Raw genomic sequence first — 24,941 nt, 5'->3', positions numbered from 1 at the left:
CACACCTTATAATTAATAGGCTTTTCTTAAGGACAAGAGAGAGAGAGAAAAAAAAAGGAACAAGGAACTAGAGGTAAGGTATTTCGTTGTGGAAGAACTGTAACCATATCTGTACGATAAATATAATGAGCAAATTCCTTAAAATTATACTGACATTGAAACCATTGCGAAGCTGCTAACTCTCTTCTCCAAATACAACTTGTTACTTAAAAAAATTGACATGTGATTCCTCATGCACTCCGGAGCGTATTTACATAATTGCACGTGGTACCCTAAGAAATAAGAAATAAATAAAAAAAAAAATTCGCATCATTATTGTACGGAATTAAATTTGCATTTCACCATTAAATTTAAGAATACAGTATAAGAGAGGCGTTTGAAACATTCATGGCCTATGTGTGAAAGGGTGGTGGTACAGTGTTAAAATTTCTATACTTAATATATAATACTTCAAATAGTAACCCATCAAGTTTCATGCAGTTTCAGTAACGTTGTGGGTATAAGGAAAAATGGACAAAATCATTCACCGTGTATTCATGCAGTATTTGGGGGGGGGGGGGTGAAGGAACTAATGTCAATGGCATTAGTTCATTTTTTCGAATATAATCATGAAAATATGGTTACAACACTGGGGAACGATGCTTTTTCCTATTCCGTGGTTAATTAAGAAGTGGCAGCAGCAAAATTTAAACGAGAGAGGGAAAGCCTAGAAGATGACCCACGCTGTGAAAGACCTACAACGTCCATCACTATAGAAGTTGTTGTCAAGTGAATATCTGTATCATTTTCAAGCAGATCCAGCAAATTTCCTTACAAGGTTCGTAACCATGGATGAGACGTAAGTCCATCACTTTCAGCCAGAAACAAAGGCGCAATCCAGACGGTGGAAACATAGCTCTTCTCCTCCTGAAAAAAAGCAAAGTCGAGTTCTTCTGCTAGCAAAGTGATGGCATCGGTTTTTTTGGGATGCTGACGGAGTGTTGCTAGTGGATTAACTTTAGGAAGGCCAGAAAGTCACAGAGGCATATTACGCAGACTTGTGAGGTGTTTGTGTGAAAACATCAAAGAAAAACGCCGAGAAAACTGAGGAGTCTTGTTCTACAAGGACAAAGCGCCTGCTCACAAATCTGTCTCTGCCATGGCTGCACTGCATGAGTATGGCTTTGAAATCTCGGATGATCCCCATAATAACCTGGTCTAGCAACAATCATTTTTTGTTGTAATAATATTTGAATGTGCAAAGATCAGTGAATGTTACTGAAGGTTCAAAGACTGTTTGCCCTTATGATTAGGAAGAGGTTAGAAGTAAATCAGTTGTAATCTAACATAAGCTGAACGGAATAGTCAAACGCCGGGATACAGTAGTACCCACCTCTGTGTTGCCCGTGGTTCTATCCCATGCGATTATTAAATACGGCGATGTTCTTGTATTCTGTACCTGCGAATTCTTCTGAGAGAAACAGATAATTTATTTATTAGTTATAGTTATTACATTTCATCTACGGTGAGTAAATTTTGAAATATCTTGTACATACTCAGACGGTTTTAATTACCTTCGATTTCAGTGATACACGAACAGATGACCAATAGTGCATCATTGTGAGCCTATCTGAATGGTGTTGTAAGCAACGAAAATCATTAGCGTTAAAATACTCAGTCAAGAGCGCCTTCAATAATGAATAGTCTGTTACCGGCAATGAAAAACAGCACTTAAATGCACAAGAGTGTAATTAACGGAGAAAAATGGTACATACATTACAGAGAATAACAAGATAAAAGTAAAATAAGAGAAGTGATTACGCAGTAATGAATGAATTCGTTACAGGGTGATTAAGGATTATGTAAAATCCTTCACAAGTTCTTCGCAGATGATTTTTAAATAAAACCGAAGAAGTAATAATTTAATTTGAATGAAATACACGAGATGTGTTTGGACTATTTATAAGTAGCACGAAGTCCGGGGATCAGAGGTCAGTGTATCGTATCTGTAACTTGCATGTGTTCTAAGGTTTGGGGGACTAAATGAGGTCTGAAATCGATTAACTAATTCCCACGTGAAAAGTTCCTCCTTTCATACATTTTATTATTTATTCAGCATGAGACATGTGGCCTCAGACCAGGCCCCTAAAATATACTAGTAGGGTTCACATTACATTTGTAATAGGGTTTTAGGAGCATCAGCTACTAAGGCCATATTGCTCCGTATACAGTACATTGTCTGTAAAAAACTGTTATTTTCTGAGGTCAATTTTCTCTTTGCTGAACGAAAAACCCGAATTTCCGGAAGAAAAAACCATGCTACCCTGGCCCGAGACCGACTAACTCAGCCACGTTGTGAAAAAGGCCCATAAAAATTCCTCCCGTCACTGGACTCGAACTCAGGTCTTTTTCACCGGTGTGGGGAGGACAGCGATTCTACCAACTGTGCTACCCACAAGGGCCCTGTAATGAGTGATTCAAGTGATATCGTTACTGTCGAGGAAGGGCAGTTCGGTTTGAGTATTTAACAGGTGTGTGTGGGGGAGGGGGAATAATGATGAGCCACAACTGCAGACTTACATTAAAATTCATGCTGAATCCATTCGTTAAAAATGGGTTCATCAAAATATCCTTCTTTGGAATGTTTACAGAAGATTCCTTTGCACTGCTTCAGACTACTGAATATCATGCATGAGTGTACTTTTCTTTTTAATTTCAAGAAGTGTGCCCTCTCTTTCTTGAGAGTTACGCGGCCTATGTCTCAGTTGGTTCTCCTCCATTTTCGGAAATCTCTCTCTGCTTTTTTTGCAAAGGTAAATTCTCACTTCTTTGGGGGAAATCAGTTAATGCAACTAATTCGTTGCAAAAAAGTAAGAGTCGCCTCCTCAATTAATTTATCCTGCATTTTTTGTCAAATGATTGCTATTGAATGCTGAATGATTAATTAGGCTTCGTAAACTTAGGCGAAACGAAAATTATAAGTTCAGTTTTGGGAAAGTACGTTAAAATATCAGTTGGAAATTCAAAGATTACAGGTTGGTTATCAGAGATTGTTCGAAGTTCTGGGAGAGGATCACAAGGCCAGGAATGTTGCGGTACATTAGATCAAGCGCTTAAGTCCCCCGTTTTGGCGTGGTACACTCCTGAGAAAGCTCAAATATTGCCAAGGTTGTAGCATGTTAATAGCTCCAACAGCTAGAGCTTCGACAGATGATCATAGGTAATTCAAGTAAAGAAATCATCAATTAGGGTCACGCGATCTCATCTACCCATGTGCATTATGTCCATAAATTGTGTGCATTCTCTGATCGATTTTCCGGACGAAAAAACTTTGCTGTCCACGCCTGAAAACGACTAACTTAGCCACTTAGTGAAAAAAGCCGATAAAAGTTTCTCACGTCATTGACGGATTCGAACCATTTCCACGCGTGTGGTGAGGGCGATGATTATAACTACTTTGCTACCCGCGCAGACATCCAAAGGGAATACAAGGAAAGCAGATTTGGATGATGAAGTTAGATACTTTAAACGAAACACACATGGCCTAAAGGTTTTTGGATGTGATTTTTAGCCATTCTAAGCTGTTGGGATGAAGTCGGGTGAAAGAGAATCCCCCCCCCCCCTCGTCGCTCTTCTCTGTCATTACTGACATAGCTGTAGCTATATGGTTTGATGATAGTACCCAGTTGTTTTTCTGTGCTGAGCCGGTGTGTCAGTTTAAATTCTTAAATTAATATGAAACACTTTTTGAAGTGCCAAATTCATTTCCAAATATACTACGTGCCAAGCAGCAAAACAATAGGGCAGTTTGGGTGACAAAATGGCACAGTCCCAAAAACTTAAAACCCCGCGTCTAACTTTCTATTCGTCGGGAGGAGTGGGGAAGTGTCACCAGTGATATTTTGCCCTTCTACTCCTATACCACTGCACATGTCAGAATCGTTTGATTGGGTGTTTTCGAAATAAAAATTGCGAATAATTTACCTCAGAGCGCCGATTAATACACAGAAAACAGATAAAATAATTATACGCTACATTAAATCACTACAGAAACACTTCGTCTAAGCGTCTTAGTCAAAGGTACCTTGCACAGCATGTGGCAAAAGACAGGTGTTGTAACTACTATTATTATTTCCACTCGGATACACTGAGTAATGACTCGATATTGCCGTTTCTCCCTAATTTCTCTACAATTCCTGATAGCTAGCTTGTATTTCTGCGTGATTATCTGGATTTTTCTCTCAGTTAACCAACAATTAGTCTGATTTATTTTTGTGATATATATTCAGGTACGAAAGTCCAGTAGTTTTCTATAGAAACAGTCGTATTTTGCATATACAGTACTTACATGCGGAAATTTGTGTGGGTACAACAGGACGTACAATAGGCGAGGTACCAAGAAAATTCTTTGAAGGGAGGGGGTTAGCACATAGCTTTGGTGATTATATAACGTTCACAAAACGTATCTCCTGCGTTTTGCCTGCAGCAAAAAAAAAAAAAAAAAAATCACAAACTTTCCAGCGATCAAAATCTGTATTCAGGTTGCAATTTCATTTTCTGCCATCAGTTTCCGTGACAAAATATACAAAACGAAACAGAATACGAAAACTGAACAGTGACATCAAGAGGACGGAATGCAGAAATGGTATTAATGAAAACTAGCAAGTAGACGAACTGTGATGGATGAATTTCTCTTTTCTGAATAAGTCAAGAATTTTTTCCATAAAAGTAGAATGATATGTGGTGCCAGATCTGAAAGGATCTTGGAGTAGACATCCTTTATACTAAATGGCATAACTCACTCTATATCAAGAGATGTGTGACGACGACAATCTTGCAAGAACACCGACAGGACACGGCCATTTCTTGCTCCTCCAAGAAAACAAACAATCGCTCCGTTCAGTTCCTTGTGAAACCTTGTTCAAGATCTGACACCCAAAGCCACACGCGTACTACGATCCTCCACACATTCCAGGGGTGTTGAAGCCGGCCATCATTTAGGAAGCAGAAAACGGGCAAGCCGAAACGCAGACAATGAACTATGGGAAAGTTGTCGCAATATATACTGAATCAACACTGTAAATAAACATCTATCATTTATTACGGATATGAATCCAATTTGTTGGTACCGAATAAGTCGGTAGGTAACATAACTGGTCGCAAAAAACTGGTCTGGTTCACAAAAACCCTGCGTGCATAAACTATAGAGATATCGGCCAGTATAAATGTGCCAATAAAATCCAAACATATGGATTTTGTTTCTTCCTAAAACAAAAATTTTAGGAAGAAAGGTGTAATAACAGATAGACATGCATTTCTTGATTTAACTATAATATTACTTAGTAAGAAAAATTTTATAAAAGACGCTGACAAGAGCTAGTTTACCAATTATTGACAAAACCAATAGAGAACGCCATCTCCTCTAAGGGAATTTTACGAAGCTTCTTTTTTCCCCTATCACAAAGGTGTCATTAATAATACATTAGAAGCAAGCAGAAATTCGCGTAACTTGTGGCATGGCTCGATCTCATTAACTCTTCCTTTTTTTTTTTTTTTTTTTGACAGCAGCAGAGGAAAAGGATTGTGATAAGTATGTTTTCCACGATGAAAAATTTCTATTCAATATGTTCTCAGTTCTTGAACAATGTTCGCTATTTCTCATTAAAACAACAGTGTCGTGAAATAATTGCATATTTATAATTTTATCTTTTAAATACACCACGCCTTCCTATAACACGGGGAAGGGGGAATGCATTCTGAGAAAGTGCCATGTAATGGGAAGCTAGATGTAGTGAAAAGTAGGTTGCGTTCCACATCCCCTTCAGCACCCCCTCCCAAAATTCTAGATTCACATCTCTCTCTCTCTCTCTCTCTCTCTCTCTCTCTCTCTCTCTCTGATGCTTAGTACAGGCCTATGTACAAAATCCACTGCTAGAAACCCAATTGGAATAGAGGAAATGATGGGAAAAAACACGATTACTTACCAATACTGATGCTATGTCCAAAATGACAAGAGAAAAATATAATCAATCATATAACCAATCACTATGAAAAGTAAAAATTTCTGACGGTCTTTTCGTTTGGTTTGGATTAGCCGATCTCAATTCAAATTCTGGAGTTTTTCTTTCTAAGCAAACAGGAAATTGAACATACGCAGGAGAGGAAGACAATGGAAAACTACCGCATATAATTTTGTATAACATCCCAGAAATTAAGAAATCTTTCCGCAGAACACTCACAAGAAGAAGAATTCTACCCCAAGCTTGTATTTCATAATCTGTTGTGAGCGAAGAGGAAGAAAAAATATAGTGTAAACAAATTTAGGAGAGGAATGATGAGGGTTTTTTTTTTTTTTTTTTCTCTTGTATTAATATTATCCATATAGTGGAAGGAAGCCCTAAACCAGCGGTTCCCGAACTACTAAGATCTACGAACACCTTCAAAAATGAAAAAAAGTATATATATATATATATATTTATCTCTCTCTCTCTCTCTCTCTCTCTCTCTCTCTCTCTCTCTCTTTGTGTGTGTGTGTGTGTGTGTGTGTGTGTGTGTGTGTGTGTGTGTGTGTGTGTGTGTGAACACTGGGTTTTCTGAAAAGAAAATTCAAAGTTTTATGTTTAAAACAAATCAACTTTATTCTTATTTTTACATAAATATATAATAATAACTTTATTTATTATCAATTTGCTATACACAGAAAAAATAATTTGAGCAGTTCTAGAGGGTCGTTTTGTGGACCCCCTGGAAGTTTGAGAACCGCTGTCCTAAACTATTCGTGAACTAGCAAAAAAAAAAAAATATAATATAATAATAATAAAATATATATAATATTGTAAGTAGAATGTAGTGCACTACGTATTATATGCACTTTTATTGGCACATCCCTTATAAACTTATTAAAGAAAAATTCATATCAATATTTGCCTTCGCAGCACGTGCCAACTACACACGTGCACCATAGCATACAGATCATGTCGGAAACAGAAGCAAGAACATTGCTGTCTTTTTCATAATTTCGGTGGATGACCTCTGATGATGACACTGAAATTGTAAAAGACACCGCAATGTTATTTCATTTTGGTCGCTTTTTCACTTATCTTTATTTTAATCTCCAGTCCATTTCTTCCTCTTTTTCATTCCATATATCGCTCCCAGTGTATACCGTATTTTCATTAGACTTAAACCAATTAAATCTACTTTACGCGTTCTACTTACAATATTATATATATACACATTATGGCTGTAGGGTACGTTTTGCTAATGCAGTGTCCCTGATCCATAAGCTATATTACTATTATTATATTATTATTCTTTTCGTACAGGCACTCCCCCTATATTAATTAGCTTCTTAGTACCATTATTCGTTACTATATATATATATTTAACATATGGTGCAAGGAAGCCTGAGGCTTATGCTGCATCAGCCAAAAAAAAAAAAAAAATTCTGAATTATATATATATATATATATATATATATATATATATATCAAATGGAATGGAAAATAAAGGACCAATGCGTTTCTCTCCTCACCTAGGTAACCATCTAGCTGAAGTTTGGATTTCCCAAAGCTGTCAGCCTCAACTACCCACAGAGGTAAATTATTCCAGTAATTAACAACTGGTTGGATAAAATAAAACTTCCTACCATCCAGTCTAAATCTCTTCTCCTGTAATTTGAATTTGTGGCCCTAGTTCTGGAATCGTTTATAGTACTGGTGTTATAAATGATTGTATGGTGTTAAATTAGCAAACATTTTAACAGAAAAAAGTTAGGAAACTGAAGCGCATGTTTATCTAGAAAAATTACTTACTGATTATAGCTACAGTTACAGTATATAATGATGGTAGGATGAAGCAAAAACATGTCATGACAAAGACAAAGCATCTCTTCTTTGAGAGGTCCGTACTAACAAATACAAGGTGATTCTAAATTATTGTCAGGGTTTCCGTGGCCGATAATTTTCAAACTGGAAACAACAAAATAAAACTGCATACGGAATATGAAAGTGTAACTCAAAAAGTTTTATTACCTATAGAATCAATACTGCAGAATGCTAATCAACTTCAACATGCGCGCCTTTCGTGGCACGTAAGATGTCCAAGCGATAATTAATTTCCCTCCAAGTGTTCTCCAGCATTTGCGGTGTAACTGTTTCGATCGTAGCAACTATTCTGAGCTTCAGTTCATCGAGGGAGGTCACAGGGGTCTTATACACAATGTCCTTCACGTATCCCCGCAGGAAGAAATCATCAGCCACCATTCTGAGGGTCAAACGACGATCTCTTGCCACAATTTCCAGAACTTTTGCAACTCTGTTCTCATTTCGAGAGGTTGTCGGACGCAAACTTCTGGGATCGTCACATCCGTCTTTCAACCGCTTATACTATTCAAACACACTGGTACGACTTAACGTTTCCTCACTACAAATAGTTTTTAACATTTCGTACGTTCCTGTTGACGATTTGTTCAGTTTAAAGCAAAATTTGATATTCGTTCATTGCTCCATTGCAAAATCATGACACGGAACGTAAACGCTACTATCGAAACTGGTTGTTACTTGCAACCTGTCAGCTTACTGGATAATCTCTGCACTACTTCTGTTGAAGAAAGTTTGAACTATAACATACCACTTCCGATTATTTTCAAACTCATCGAACATGAACGAAACAACACCAGTCCAGGAACTTTATTTCCACACCTCGTATGTGAACATGACAAATCACGACTCACTGCAATGTTCTGTCGTTGACTGCTGAAAATAATCTGTTGTTGTTGTAGGGATTTAGGCACATTGGCTACTAAGGCCATATTGATCCGCGTATATTGTTTGTAAATTGCGTGTTCTAGAGGTCGATTTTCTGGACGAAAAACCCTGCTACCCTCGCCTGAGACCGACTAATTCAGAAACGTAGTGAAAAAGATCCATAAAAATTTCTCCCGTCATTGACGAGACTCGAACTCAGGTCTTTTCTACCCGGTGTGGGGAGGACGGCGATCCTACCAACTGTGCTACCCACTAGAGCAAAGTAACCCATAACTCTTCCAGTAAAGGAAGCAATTTGAATACACAATATCCTTTAAAAGGTTCCATGAATTATACACATTATACTAGGTGTGCACTCATTGTTCGTAATCAAAGAAAGCTCACCTCCATTCAGCGTAATATCCTTCTCACTATTACCCTACCTGCTGCCCGGTAAACAATCCAGCGCTCCAAGTCCTGGCGGGAGTTCTCCCTCTAAACCTGGAGGTTTTTTTTTTTTTTTTTTTAGGAGCATTAGCAACTAAGGCCATATTGCTCCGGGGATATGCGGTGGTCATTCCTTGACCTTTCCGCATCCTCCGTATTTGGTGGTGACGGGCTCGAACCCCGGTCTAATCAAGAAGCGTGTGCTACGCACTGCTGCTCCTTCCCACCTGGCTACGGAGGCGCCCTAAACCTGGAGGTAATGCGTAAAGGCGTGCACTACCGGCTTGCCAAGGGGCTCCCTACCACCATCCGGAATTTCACTACTAACCCAGCAAACACCATCAAAGATGGGAGGGGAAAAAAAAAAAAAAAACGCCTTCTTAACGCTTGGCAAAACAGATGGAATACCACCCCCAAAAATCCATCACTAAAAAATTCTTACCTCAAATAGCCCAGATTTATACACTACGTTCTAGACAACAGGCCATGAATTCATGAATCACAAACTTGCCTCTATGAATAGTGTGGATGACCTTCACTGCCTTTGCGGTGAAAACGAAGACATACTTGCCTCGAGGAAATGAACATCTTCTGATCAATGAGGAAGACCAGTACCACGCTTTCTCTGCCTTCGCCCATGATCTGTCCACCAGAAGAAGACCACTAGTACAGCATCCTGGAACCAATGCACACTGATCGATGCCCTCTTCTAGGACATTGAACATCTCCACCAGGTTCGATTGTCTTAACCCGACTGTGACCATGAATGATAGATTGTGACCACTTCCACCTACTTGGACTTGACACTCAGATCGTTTGAATTGTTTCTCACGTGTCTCCCTTTATACGTAACTGTCTTTCCCGCCATCTCGAAGGCCCTCTTCTTCCATTTTCCGCCTAAGTGAGAGAAATCTATCTATACCTCCTTTCCTTCACTCTCTTCAATACATCCTGTACTCTATATATAAATATATATTTTTACTTGGTCTCTTTCCAGGAAGCTCAGGAGACCCTGGCGGAGACTAGCCAGAGAATTATGGGCAGCCTGGATACCTCCTAGAGGTGTATGCGGGCAACGTGGAGTCCCACCAGGGGCTATGTAGCCAAAAGCCAGAACGCATCTAATGGCATAGTATTTAGGGTCAGGCGCCACCGGTCGTTTCCCACATCTGCGCAGCCAGAACATGTCATATACAAAACACAACACAATATGTCATATACAAAACACAACACTTTCTGGCTTTCACAGTGATACTGTCTCAACAGAGACAGTATCACTCTGGGAAACCACCAGAGGCGCCTTTCCCCAACACTATGCACACATTATACTAGAGGAAAGAAGACACACTCAGATCGGAGGTTCCCAAACTTTTACACCTTGCGCTCCCTTTAGCTATAAGTATACAAACTTTTATAAATTATGTATATACGTCAATACATTTAATCTCAAAGATTTAAATAAAAGACCCCTCATACCAGGGTTAGTTGGATGGTTTGTCTGAATATCGTTACAAAAGTGCTTCATAAAAACAATATCCCCCCCCCCCCAGGGAGAGGAGAGCCCCACACTTTGGAGCCTCTCCTCTAGACTAAACAACAAGGTTGGTCTTATGAGACTTTTTTACCACCAACGCAACTCAGATATAATGACCTCCAGATCAACCTACACAACTTCTACAATGACGAGGCCTACAAGAAACAGAGGACGCATGATATCTACAAACATAAACCTCAAAAATTTATCCATGCACAGAGCATTCACTATCGCCTCTTAAATCAATGCAACCTTTAACGTTTCATTAACTTTAATTTGTAATTGTAAATTTTCGCTATTTCAATTTTCTGTACTCTATATTAATATTATATTTCTCATATTTCATACTATATATGAAAATGTACATATCACGAGATATCAATTTACCTAATCAGAGATGCATTACCAGATATGAAATATAAACACAGAAATTACAGTAATCATCAGAAAAATTTTACATAGGCGGTACACACTGAAAGGACGAAACAGGATCATCTACTTAATACGGAGTTAGAACTCCATGGACTTGCAAAAAAGTTTTTGTGGCATGAAAGTTATAAGTTGTTTGAACACATCTGGACACATGTCTGATTGTCCGACATAAAGATCCGCCACTGTATCTTTATGTTGGACAGACCGCTCGCTCTGCCTCATCCTATAGCTGTTCGATTGGGTTCAATTAAGGGGAATCCTCGGAAAAGGGTCAAGTCTTTAGTGTTCAACAAACCACTGATGGCCTGGTCACACGGTGCATTATCCTGCTGAAAGACGTCATTACCGTCGAGGACAGCTGGTTGATCCCGCTACCCTGTATGCCACTCCTGGCGCTCTTGCAAAACGGGAGGTCTAGAACACCCAACTAAACATGATTTCTAGGAGATGGGCACCTTCCCACCTTGTAACATGTTCGTCATGTGTAACAATACGTATCAACTGTACATATACCCACACATCGGCCCTCAAGGGTAGCACAGTGCTTATAATCACATCATTCGCCCACACCGAGTGGCAAAAACTAAGTTCGATCATCGAACTTAAGCTTTTCTTCACAGCGTGGGTGAGGTATTTGAATTCGAGCTTATTTTACCATGCAGCTGAGTTAGTTGATCTCTGGCGAAAGTTGCATGGTTTTTCCTTCAGCAAGCCAACTGAAGATAACACGCAAATACAGACACAATATACTGACACCCTTAGCCTTTCAAAATTTTGTTAACTTCGGTGGAACTGTCTTAGGACCGAGTTCTTGGTCGATCTCAAGAGAAAGATTTCTTGATTGACGCCAAGATTTCAACTGTATAGGAATTTAACAAAATATCTGATTACTAAAAATGTGAAAGGAGAGAAAACGTTGATTTCAATAGAACTGTTCTATTGAAAAACTGATTTAAAAAAATAAGTGATAACACTAAAATTTGAAAAAATAACAAGACTTTCCAAACCATTTTTTAGAACAGTTAGAGAAATTGTCCAAATAAATTAAAGTTAATTTTGCTATGAATAATTCTGTAGAAAGTTCTGAAGTCAACGTAAATCACGGACATTATCAAATATTCATAATCTAAACTGTTTTTTGTTATCCAATAAAAAATAGGATAAGCACTTTGGATGAAATAAATCACGCTTTTTTCTAATCTACTCCAATATTTCTTCAGAGATATAAAAAAACATGTTAGAAGGAAATTTCCATCCCCATCCATCGGCAGGGATTACCCTAAGGAATCAATCTGAATGTTCGACAAATACAAAAACAATTTGCCCAAAGGAGTAATTTTCATCCCACTCATCTAGTTAGGTTTAGAAAAAATGGATTGACGATAGCAGAATGAATTAACACTTGGTTTTTAAATCTGCTCCCCCCCCCCCCCAATAAGCATCTAAAATTGCGTTTTTAAGTCACGATGATTTCGAACAAATAAAACAAGTTTTGTCATTGAAGGTTGAAGAATATAAAAAAAAAAATAAGAAATAGAAAAAATAAAAAACCTTCCATCCACCTTCCCTTGCATGAACAATGGTGTCATTCGCTGCGGGGGAAAAACCTCAGATGTTACATTCACGGTTCAACGTGTCCGGACTGAAACTGGGTCGCCATAGTAGCCTCGTGCGTGAAATACAATTTCACTTTTAACCCAGTGGGAGATTGTGATTACTAACGTGCACTAAAGACAGCGTAACTCTCTGCAAGGAGACCAACTGTTTCTCCGAAGTAACTGCTCACTCTTATCCCTTAATGGAAAGTGATGGAATGAGGATGACAGCTCTCCTGGGGAATCAAAGAGAATTCCTATTGTTTTTTTTACAAGATTCGCTACTCAAAGAAAATAACAGAAACAACCCCATACTGACATACTCATTCCAAAGCATTGCTGCCAGATTTCTTTTGGCAAGAATTTTTAAGCTGCAGTGCAAATCATATCCACCTAAGTTTATTATGTATGTGTGTGTGTGTGTGTGTGTGTGTGTGTGTGTGTGTGTGTGGTATGGGGGTTTAATGGTGCACAAGCTGCTGTAGTTTATTATATGCTAGCCATTATAATTATGTGCAATCCTAGTAGTGGGTTACGTAACTACGGTATGCAGGGCCAGCCTCCCTTATTCTCTGACCACATCTATGCGGTCAGAAAATATTATTATCAAAAATAATAATAAATAAAATAAATATTTTATTATATACGTGTCTACTTATTCTTTATAAATATTTTAAAATTCAAACATGCCATAGCTAGTTATAGCAATGTTTCAGATTAGGAAACACCTTCACGTGGCTCTCTCTCATTTTGGACTCCAGAACACGTCCCAGAACTTTCTCTATATACTGTATAATGTTAGGATTTATTTCGCCTAAGTGAGAGCATATCAGAAAAACCAGTAAAAAATTTCAAGACTATAACCAAGCGACACACTGTCCACTTAGGTATTAAACAGTAAATGCATACTGTCGTTTGGCTTATCTCGGAATTTTTATGCGCAGGCGCAAAAGCACTTTAAAACTGCACCCAACTCACCCACACAGTTATACAACGAAACTAACCGACGCTTACTTTAAGTAACTGTAGAGTGCAGTATCCCTCAAAAACGTTGGCGAATCCCTCCCCCACCCGAAAAAAAAGTCTTAAAACATCTGTTAGCTTAGTTCCCACATAAAAATTCATACTGCATTTTGAAAACCACTGACTTTCCAATTATGTACACAAACCAAGGAAAAATTTCATTCTTTAATTTTTTAATGGTAGATCTATTTTCAACACGGTTATTTTATTCAATTTTATATTATGTTTATTTTATTTATTTTTTTAGCTCCCTGTTTCTGAATACCAAATTACATATGGCGCTGATGTGTTGTCCACCATCCGAAGAGGTGGAAATAACAGTTGAAACTACTGTACTTCTATTCTACTTTTCACTTGCTCCATACACTTTGGCTGTTACATGCATACTTTCGAGTGAAGAATTTACTGTATTTGCCGATTGTATGCCAACTTTGTGTCACTTCTGTAAATGCGCATAACAGTCAGAACAACGTGACGTAATACTGTTATCTATTTGTTACCGCACCTTAACTTCCGTAGTTAGCTGGGGGGAGGGAATTGTCTCGTCGTTCTGGAAGTAACAAAACCACATGTTTCCGGTAAACAGTAGGCGTTGGCAAACATTCAGCTGATAAAATGAATGAAAAATGCTCACCTTGTAAGCCTGAACTAATAACTTAACATTTGTTTATCTTGAAACTCCGCCCCATGCATACAAGTCTACAGGAATGTATTTTCCAGCTGAAAAGTTTAAAGATAACTGCACTGGTACTATATAATTTGTAATTAATAATAATTTTTACTATAAACTAAGATGCAGTTTTTGTATACTATATACCGCTTTTAACTAACACTAATGTTCGAACAGAGAACATTTCGTTTCTGCGCATCCGCCACTTTGTCCACAGATTCTTACAACCAGCGCATGATTCCCATAATCGAATGATTAGTAAACGAGAGATTTCAATAAATGAAATAATCGAATAACTCACTACAATCTAAATAATTGCTTGACCTCTCCATTATGCCCATCACTACATAATATCCACTACTTCAGCTATAATATATAGAGATGGAAAAAATAATGGAAACACCGACTGCCTGAGTTACAAAGAGGTCAAACTGTTGGTGAATACTTAGCAGCGGCATCAGTGATGAAAACTGCTGATTTATTTAATGTATCCAGAGGAACTGCACTGAAAGTTATGTCTGCATTCACAAGTATGGAAAAACAAAATCTGATAGGACGAATTGTGGCAGAAAATAGAAGCTGACTAAAAGAAGTCGACGGACACTGAAAACATAAAACTGTTACCTCAAAAATAGCTGCAGAACGTAATGCGAGTCTCAGCAATCCAGTTTCCAGCAAAACAGTTCGGCAAGAACTTCATAAAGCTGAAATTTATAGCAGAGTCGCCATTGCCAAGCCACCCATTACTGATGGTAATGCTAGAAAGAAGAAGCAATGATGAAAAGAGCACAAAAACTAGACACTTAATGATTGGAAACATGTCAAAGTGTCAGACGCATCATCATTCACACATTTTCCAACATCAGGGAGAGTTTACATTTGATGAATGCTAAAAGAAGTGCATCATCCTGACTGTCTTGTGCCAACCGTCAAACATGGAGGAGGATCAACAATGGTCTGGGTAGCAATATCGTAGTATTATTTAAGTCCTACCAATCCCCTGAACGGGCAAATTATTGCCACTGATAATCTGAGTGAACAGGTTCATTCCATGGTACAAACATTTTTCCCCACAAACAATGCTATGTTTCAAGACGATAATATTCCACAGCCACAGAATACACACAGCCAGATGTGTCCAATCTTGGTTTGAGGAGCATGAAACTGAGGCTAGGCATCTCCCATGGCCTGCACAACCACAAGAATTGAATGTTATTGAGTCAGTGTGGGCATATTTGGAGAGAAGAGTGAGAAGCAGGTTTCTTCCACCTTCATCACTCAAGAAGCTTGAACGTTCCTCCATGAAGAATGGGGCGCCTCCGTAGCCAGGTGGGCAGGAGCAGCAGTGCGTAGCACACGCTTCTTGATTAGACCGGGGTTCGAGCCCGTGACCACCAAATATGAAGGATGCGGAAAGGTCAGGGAATGACCACCGCCATATCCCCGGAGCAATATGGCCTTAGTTGCTGATGCTCCTAAAAACCAAATAACAAACAAATAACATGAAGAATGGTCCAATATTCCTCTGAAAACAATTCAAGATTTATCTGAATCTATTCCACGTAGAACATAAACTGTTTTAAAAGCAAAGGGTGCCCTAGCACCATATTAGTGCATACCTGTAATTCATATCAAAGGCGTTTCCATTATTTTGTCCAACTTCTGTACATGTTTCTTCAAAATTAATGTTATTGTGAAATAAAATAACTCTTTCTCAGGAATAAGTGAAAGAAATCTCGCAGTGCCATGTTGCAGAACCCTTTTATATTCCACGTCTGCAAAATCCCAAAATTCTTAATTGGCCAACATGAATAATATATATTGAAAATAATTTGTAAATTTTTACGAGGCTTTCGATATCGAACGGTAATACGCCAACGGCATTTTTAATGCAACTATACACTATATTTGCTGACATCCAACCAATTATATTTTGACCAATCTCCTCTTTTAATCGAAATTTGGAAGTGCAATCCGATTAAAAGTTTGTTTTAAAGCTTACACTATGAATAGCTGCATGACAGGCGAAAGTAGCCCCTGTATAAACAACAATATGGTTGTTATCACTTGCATCACTTAAAAAAAAAAAAAAAAACACCTCTGGCGCTGCTAGAGATGATTTATACGTTGCAGTTTGTAGATGGTCTTTAATGTCGGAACGCCTGCCACTGCTCACTGAGAATTGTGATCTACACCGTGAACATGATCAGCATCCACTTCCACAAAAATGCAATTTTTTTTTTTTTTTTTTTTTTTCCATCTCATCAGTAAATTTACACTTTCTTTACTTTTAAGCATTTCAGGCATTAGCCAAATATTCAGAGGTTATTTAAATATTGAAATCATTATTATACACAACAGTTGTTCTCGAATAAAAATAAGCTGCAACAAGAAGAAATTCGAGATGGGCTTAATGGTGATTTCTACTTATCTACAACAAATGTGACTGCTCCTTAAAAGTATCAGTTGCTTTTATCAGTGACAAAATCACTCTTAAGCTCAGGAGTGACTGAAATGGAACTGTACTTAAAAGTGATGCGTACGGAATTTAAGGCATATCACATGTACCCATAGTAACCACAGATTAACCACAGAAAATACGGCTGTGCAGTTGTTGTTGTTGTAGTAAGGTTTTAGGAGCATCAGCGACTAAGGCTATATTGCTCCGTGTAGGTTATCTGTAAATTGCTTGTTCTGTGTGGTCGATTTTCTGTTACTGGACGAAAAACCCGACTTTCCGGAAGGAAAAAACATGCCACCCTCGCTTGGGACCGACTAACTCGCCACATTGTGAAAAAGGCCCATAAAAATTCTACGCGTCATCTACAGGACTTGAACTCGGATCGTTTCCTCCCGGTGTGGGGAGATCAGCGATTCTATCAACTGTGCTACCCCACGAGGGGGCTTATGTCGGTGGCAGGAACGCTGAGAGTGAATGCAAGAACGAGAGGTTTAGTTATACTACGCTTTTTTGCACCGATGGCAGAATGCACAAATATGATAGTTTCCGATTGGCGAATTGTATGGGTATGATGTGTGTTTATAAGCTCTTTCAAATTCTGGATCTGAGGAAATTGTTATTATTTATATATAATTTCTACTCACTACCAAGAAGATTATGGGGTTCTTAGTATTGTTGTCTCCTGTTAGCGATAGATTAAGTAGCAAATAGTCGGCATGAACATATATTTTAATTATGCTGATGCTTATAAGAAGAACTCTTTATTGCATACAAAAGGCACAAGCCGTACACAATACCCTTCACGGCTACAAGCCAGGGGTTAACAGTAAAAGCTAATACAATGTAATAAACAAGGATGAGATAGGAGAAAAAAAATAAAATAAATATATATATATATATATATATTATTGCTAATTATACAAATATAATTGGGAAAAAAAAATGAAAAATTTACATATGAAAATATTTACACAACAGCATGTTATCAAGTTGCATATCGGTTATTTGCATAAATTCATAATCCCCCTTATTGTATAATGTGTTATATAATGAGTGGAATTAATTTAATTGTCTCCACAATCAAAATAGTTAATTAGTGCCTTGGAAACCTGATTAAAACCTTGTGATAGTAACAGCGCGCTATTCGTAGCGCCCCATAGCGACTGTGCTGGGAACTTGCTTCTCAAGTGCAAATTACAAATTATCTCCACAGACAGCCCAACCCCTAGCCCAACAACTGTTAGGTTTTCGTCAGTAATGCATTTCATCGCTACACTTGTGCACTCGTTTCATCCTGTTATTCATCCTGCACTCCCTCCACCTGACATGAGTGGGAGGGAAAGCTCCAGTTCTGCTAGCGAGGAGGAGCCAGAAACAGTTCCGGGAGATTCCCCCCCCCCCAACTAGTACGCCTCCAAATACCCCACCAAATACCCAGCTCAAGTGCGGATATCTCTCGATGAAAAAAGAAAAGAAAAAAAGGCCAACAAGAAAACTAAGGAGACCATGGAGGCATGGGCTGCTCTCCTCTGCTCGGAGTTAGCGACCCAAGATGGGGGAGCAACCACTGGCGTTAGTTGCCCCCATCAACCAAAGCTCTGTTGCTGCCTTCACTGATGCCGCTCCCATTACTGGGGCAATGGCCTCCACTCATACAGAGGTTAAAGGCGTCGCCCAAGCTGTCACACCGACAGCCCTGGCTAACGCTATCGCAGCTAGGTTAAAATCCCCTCCCCTAGACTGAAGATACCTCCTCCACCTAGTGTCCCAGAAGGTGGATCCATTTCAGAGCCAGCTATCCTTCACCAAACAATCTCTCGACTTCGTAGGCAGTTGATCGCCTTCCTAAACCACGACGCTAGTCGTTTCACCAGAAGTGCAGGTAACCATGTGCAGGAGTTGTGGTCCACCCTTGAGTCAATTACAACTGAGCTCCTCATTGACAACGAGAGGCTCAAAGCTGTGAATGAAGAACTTCAGTCCAAAACTGTAGTCCTGGAAAAGGTCACTGATGCTCTTGGCAAGGACTCAAATTGTACCAACGTTAACCCTGACTACATCGAGACTCCGTGTCCCCCCTGGGCATGCTGCGGGTGTCACTTCATATGCTGGCGCTGTGAAGTTGGGACAGAAGTCACTTGTCCATGGCGTGATACGAACTCTCCATGTGCACAACTTGGAGAAGAAGCCACAGCATCTACTACTGCTAAGAACAAGTGATACATCTGAGCTCAAGAATAGCAATGATGTCAAAGATCTGGTCAAAGCACCATAAGGGCTGATTATAAGAATCTAAAAGTGAAATCCCTGAGACCCATTAGGAACAAGGGCGTCCTACTGGAGACTGTGACCAAAGAAGACCTAACAAGTACTGCCGCATGTGGCACCCTCACAAATGCAGGAGTGGTCATAGCTGCTCCTAAAAAGTCAAATCCGTCGATCGTGGTGTAAGATGTTCCAAAGGACAGTTCCAATGATGAATTATTTGAGGATCTATTCCATAGAAACCTACTGGACAGTTGATTCTCCTGGGAGGACGTTAAGGCTGAGACCACTCTCAGCAAGTTTGCAACTGAGACCACTCAGCAGGTTTGCAACAAAATCAAAATCTAGCTCTACGGAACACAGAGTAATTAGCTTCTCCCTACGGATTTATAGAACCATCCCCTCTACAGACAGATTATTCTTTGGTTGCAGTGCACACAGATTTCGTTCGTTTACAATTGTCACAAGGTGTTTCCTATGCCTGGGCTATGGGCATACCTCCCAATGCTGCTCCCACAAATTCCCATCCTGCAGGCATTGTGCCAGGAGTGGGCATGTCCAAGCAGAATGTCCCTCTTGTGTGAATTGTAAAAGGAACCGGCAAACACATAACCATTCTCTCTGGGATGTTGTATGCCCTAAATACCAAAGGGTTCTGGAACTCTTAAGACTAAGGACTGCTGATGCCTAAACCAACAAGAAATGACGGTTGTGTCCCCATTCCAGTCCTGCCCACTCTTCCTGGAAGCCTAAGAAGAACCCCCATATCTCAACCTAAATACCTGCGAATGATGCAAATAAATGGGCAAGGGTCCCGCACAGCTGCGGATGAAATACGCCAGGCCACTGAACGTCGTTATGGATTTGGTACACCTGTAAAAGTTGTATTTTTACCCTTATGGATAAGGGTACTTTCGAGATGATAATTCAACCAACCACCATTACAAATTTTGAAAAAATGGTTCGAGGAACACGAAAAAGATTTCAAGCATCTGCCCTGCCCTGCCCAGCCCAGCCCAAACCAAGGTTTTCAATCCCACTGAGCATCTGTAGTGCCTCAAAAATGAACGTATGTTCCATTTTATAAATGTCCGTCATAATTTAACTTACATCCTGTGTTACAATTAATCCCGAGGTAGTTTGCAACCTGGAGTTGTAACTGAAGATGTGACAAGCAACCATAGCCACTGAACTTGGGTTGGGTGTAACATTTGAAAACTGCTTGGTAGTAAACACTAAACAGTATGTGATGTTGAAAAGACCAGCACTCATAAGAATACAGAAAGTATAAGCATGAATATTTCTTAAGCAATTACAACTTTCAAAATTAAAACTAATTATTGGCGAAGAGGTACGAAATTATAAAAAAAAAAAGTTGGAACCATACCCCTACATATGGTCTTAATTTTATTTCATCAACATAGCTTCCCCCAAGTTATCTGTTATATCGTCTATAGTCTATGACCCCCAACTGAAACTTAGGATAATATAATCGAAATGCGAACAATTCGAGAAAAAAAAACTTTGCATCCTCGATGCATATTAATTTATAAACAGATGTGGCAATACAGACATCAGCAACGTCATTCATATAAAGCGAAATCATAAGTTCCAGACAGGAACTCTGACGGACGTTCTTGCTACAACTACCGAAAATGTTCAGGTAACTTACCGACCATTGCAAACCTGGATCGAAAACCCCTTAGCGGTCTGAGCTTCTTTAGTAGCACCTGATGACGTACTAATGTCCGTATAGGCCTAAACTACATCCACCTGCCGACCAGTCAACCGAATTACTACTACTAATAAAATTACAAAAAAAAAAAAAAAAAAAAAATCATTTTATTGACTGGAATTTAAATTTAAAACTAATTTTTTAAAACAAACACTGCTTGAATAATAATGTACACTTTGCACTGAATTTCTGATTAAATAATTCAGTATACTTTGTTAGATCTTAGCTCTACCAGTGCTAAGGGGCATAAGCTATAGGGCAAATGTCAAAAAAAAAAAAAAAAAAAACATAAAATAAATAATAAACAATTTAGACCAAAGGTTTCCAAACTTTCTTGGTTCACGACGCCCCAAGCCAAAAGTTCCGTTTTAATAAACGGAACTGCTAGGTTCCGTTTATTAAGTAATGTTGAAACTTTGAACTACCCCGAGCTAGTAGTCAGCGCGGTGTCCGATAGATGTCCAGTATCACTGTGTTTCCCTCGATAATTTAAATTACACCAGGGCGCCCTGGCGCACAGTTTGGGAACCGCTGATTTAGACAATTAATTTTAACTTTCCCACAACCAATGGATATTCCTGGCGAAACTTTTGGTTAGTTTCATGAAATTAAACTCAAACGAGTAGCTCAATCTGAAATACCAGATCCCAACTCTGAAGTAATCTACCAAAACAGTCAAATTTTTCTCGTTCATTGTGAAGTGAAAAACTTACAGAAAAATTTCATCGGAAACGAAAATCAAGCTTTACTTCAGAAATCTTCAATTAGTGATAAAGTTGTTTCGAAATAGAATAAAGAAGCAAAATGGCCCACAGAATTTTGGAACAGTCTATATTATTATAAAATCCATAATTAATGGCTATGGTAGCCTAAAAAATGCAGCAAAATCAAAGAACATAGTAGGGACATAAGTCTTAAACCATGAATGTCATGTTCTAATGGAACCTCCAACACGGCACGGTTCCTTGTAAAGCAACCCATGATGGCCAGGATCTTTAAATCTGAAGCTGTTAGTGTCCTAGTGTCTGGAGTAGAAAGACTGAGGCTTTACTCCAGATGCCTTTATATGAAACCGTTACTGTTGAGAAGACTGGCGGATATCCAAATTCTTTTCTGATCTGGTTCTTCAGTCAGAGTATCATCTTTTAAGTCTTATGGGAAACGTAAAGGTCATAGCCCCGTCCGACGACTTGACACCCAGAACCACCACTCGGTCTTCTTTAACACAGACCAAATCCGGCTTTCTAAGGCCATAGGGTATTCTATAGTGGGGTTCTACCACGACATGCCAACCTTTCCGTTGAAGCCTATTAGCCAACTATCGTGTTGTGCCGATTAATCCGAGCACCATGAGGACGACGACAACATTGGGCAACATGAGCCTATGTTTCAATTGCATTATCACCCAGCTCTGCAGGTCCTATTATTACCAGAACCTCGTGAGGCCCTCGCAAGAGTGGGCAAAGCATTTACTCCGCTTTAACTAGCTCGATAAACTCATGTCCAGACAATAACTTACTGCCATTACCAATCCAACGGTTTTGGGACTTCACCTTACTTGATTCCTTCAAAGGACTCATGTAACAGTCTTTTCCATTGGGTTTTAGCCTTCACATAATTCCGAAAAAAAAAAAAAAAAAATTGAGTTTTGATAATAAAATCAGTTAAAAAATTAATTTTGATAATAAAATCAGATTATTATCAAAATTAATCTGGAACTTTCTTCTGACCACACCCTTATTGTGAATATTTTTATTAATGAAAGTCGTCTAACCTTCTGTCTTTAGAAGTCTCTTCATGCCAGATTTTTTGGCAAAACTGTGTTGTTTAATAACGACATATTACAGCTGAGCGGAGCATCCAGTATACCGCTGGAAAATATAAGCGAGTGAGATGAATGCAACTAAGACACCATCTCTACAGGAACGATAAAAGAATCACAGTGCCTATCAAGAGGAATTGCTTCCTCTTGATAGGCAAATTATTCCTGAATGGAAAGAAAATAACTTAATTTGCCAGTGCGATCTATAGTTCTGAGTTTCGTGTAGTTTTGGCAAAAGTGAGTTTACAAATCACTCCACGTTCCATATGTTTGAGGACAATCGGAATGGACGCTCCTGGAAGCAGAAATTAGACACGGATGATATCTTTAGAAAGGCGATAATAGACAAACGGATTTCCTGGAGTTACTATTTAAACTGGCACAACATTCCAAGTAACAGTCAATCTGGGGAAAGATTAAATTGGTCTTAGGTTGAATTGTTTTTAGGCGGGTTAGCATATATGCATAATACGCCTATTATCTTCACCATGTCCCTCCGTCAGCATGTAATAATGCGGCTCCTAGTATATGGATTTTCAGGAAATTTTATATTTCAGCTTTTCAATAAAGATTTGTCAAGCCATGTCAAATTTTTATTAAAATCGGACCAATAGAAATCCAGCAATAATTATTTCTTTGTCAGTAAGACCGCATGTAATAACTCCACTCCTAGTGGATGGATTTTCATTAAATTTTATATTCCGCTCCTTTAGAAGGACTTGTCAAGCCTTCCCATTCATTAAAATCAGATTAATAGAAATCCAGCAATTATTATTCATTTAATTATTATTATATTTTTATTTTTACAAATCACATAGGCTATCCATATATTGTATATTGTAGCTGAGGAGTTTAGAGGAATGAATGGCAATATGGCAGATGCGCAGAAAGGAAATAACTAACTAACTAACTTGTTTAATTATTACTATGGTCACGTGTCTATAATTTTTAATCATTATGTGAGCAGACAAATATACATATATATAACTCAATATCCAGTATTTTTCATTTAAACATTTTTTAAACTGGCCTTCAGCGTGAAAACAGTTCATCCCATGTCTCCCTAAGAAATCTCCTCTCCCGTCCCAGACAGTAACTGAAAATCACCTCTTCCTATCTTGGTTTGTCTCCATCAATACCACTCCCTACTCCTATTCAAGGTCTCCTTGTCTCGTCATGTTCATGTATACGGTCTTTGTAAAGACTTATCTAGTTTCGCAGTCAGAGACTTCCTAACAGTCGCGATATCCCTTTGCCATTGTCTCGTGGAGTTCTGCACTTCTGCTTGAGAGTTCGCTGAGTAATTAGCAATGACAGAGTATATGATGTGAACAAAAGGATACCAGAATCAGCCTTAATGAGTTTAGATGGACAACATTCTGTCCTTGCTTTCCATGAATAACCGTTTGAGAAAAGGAAAAAGATTGTCCCTGACAACTTTTTTCTTCGCGTTGAATACTTTCGATGTTGTTGCTGTTTTTGTTCTTAGAAACTTTTGGCGCATGAACTACTCACGTCACAGTACGCACGCCACTTCCTATGGTATTCCAGTTGATATGGTTTAGTTCAGTGTGTGTGTGTTATAAATACGGTCTTAGTTGAATATTATGTTTGTACAAATGTGTTCACGGGCCGATTTTCATGTTACGAGGGATGAAAACGCGGAATAATTCATGGGACAACTCCACTCCCGCTGTCTAAGATTGGCTACTACACCCCAACTGAAGAGGCAGTAAGAATTTCTTCGATCGCCTACTTGCCTTGAACCCGGGTCTCACCAAACAAATGATAAATGGAAAAATTGCCACGCTACACTTATAATTTTGGTATAAACACGTTTTTAGTTCAATTGCACAGGAACTTATGAAAGCATGAAACACTTCAGGGATGACTTCCATGATATCACTGATCTCATCGGCTGGCTATTGTGTCATCCACCGTGTACACTTTATTGAATCCTAGCACTCCTTTCATTTTTATATTAAAATATACAAAGCATAGCAAACTCCGGTAACAACATACTTATTATGCTCGTTCGGAAGAATAATCAAGGAATTATATGGTACAAATTAGAAATTAATTACAAGTTATCGACATCAGTTTATAATAGATTTGGCGCTAAAGTAGTAAATCTATCCCTTGCTGTGCCTGATAAAGTTGAGTCAAGGAAATGGGTGCAGAATTTAATGATTAAAAATAGTGCGCTGCGCCGAAGAATTTTTGTGTTCGTA

General features: G+C 38.8%; 1 protein-coding gene across 4 annotated transcripts in view; it reads right to left on the bottom strand.

The window, feature by feature from the left end:
* Positions 1-24,941, bottom strand: part of LOC150077021 (protein numb-like) — a 352,380-nt gene that overhangs the window by 124,267 nt on the left and 203,172 nt on the right. Inside the window, exon 2 of one of the 4 annotated variants that reach the window (XM_090386521.1) lies at positions 20,826-20,955. The exons of the other annotated variants lie outside the window; for them this stretch is intronic. Coding sequence (XP_090242647.1) covers positions 20,826-20,832 — 7 coding nt within the window. The 5' untranslated portion in view covers positions 20,833-20,955. The remainder of the gene's footprint in view (positions 1-20,825; positions 20,956-24,941) is intronic. 4 annotated transcript variants of the gene reach the window in all.

Source organism: Mastigoproctus giganteus, chromosome 12 (assembly GCF_048544385.1).
Source record: "Mastigoproctus giganteus isolate SK-2022 chromosome 12, ASM4854438v1, whole genome shotgun sequence".
In the NCBI taxonomy this organism is placed as follows: Eukaryota; Metazoa; Arthropoda; class Arachnida; order Uropygi; family Thelyphonidae; genus Mastigoproctus; species Mastigoproctus giganteus.
Note: the sequence above shows the minus strand (reverse complement) of the source record. Positions and strands in the feature narration are given on the sequence as shown.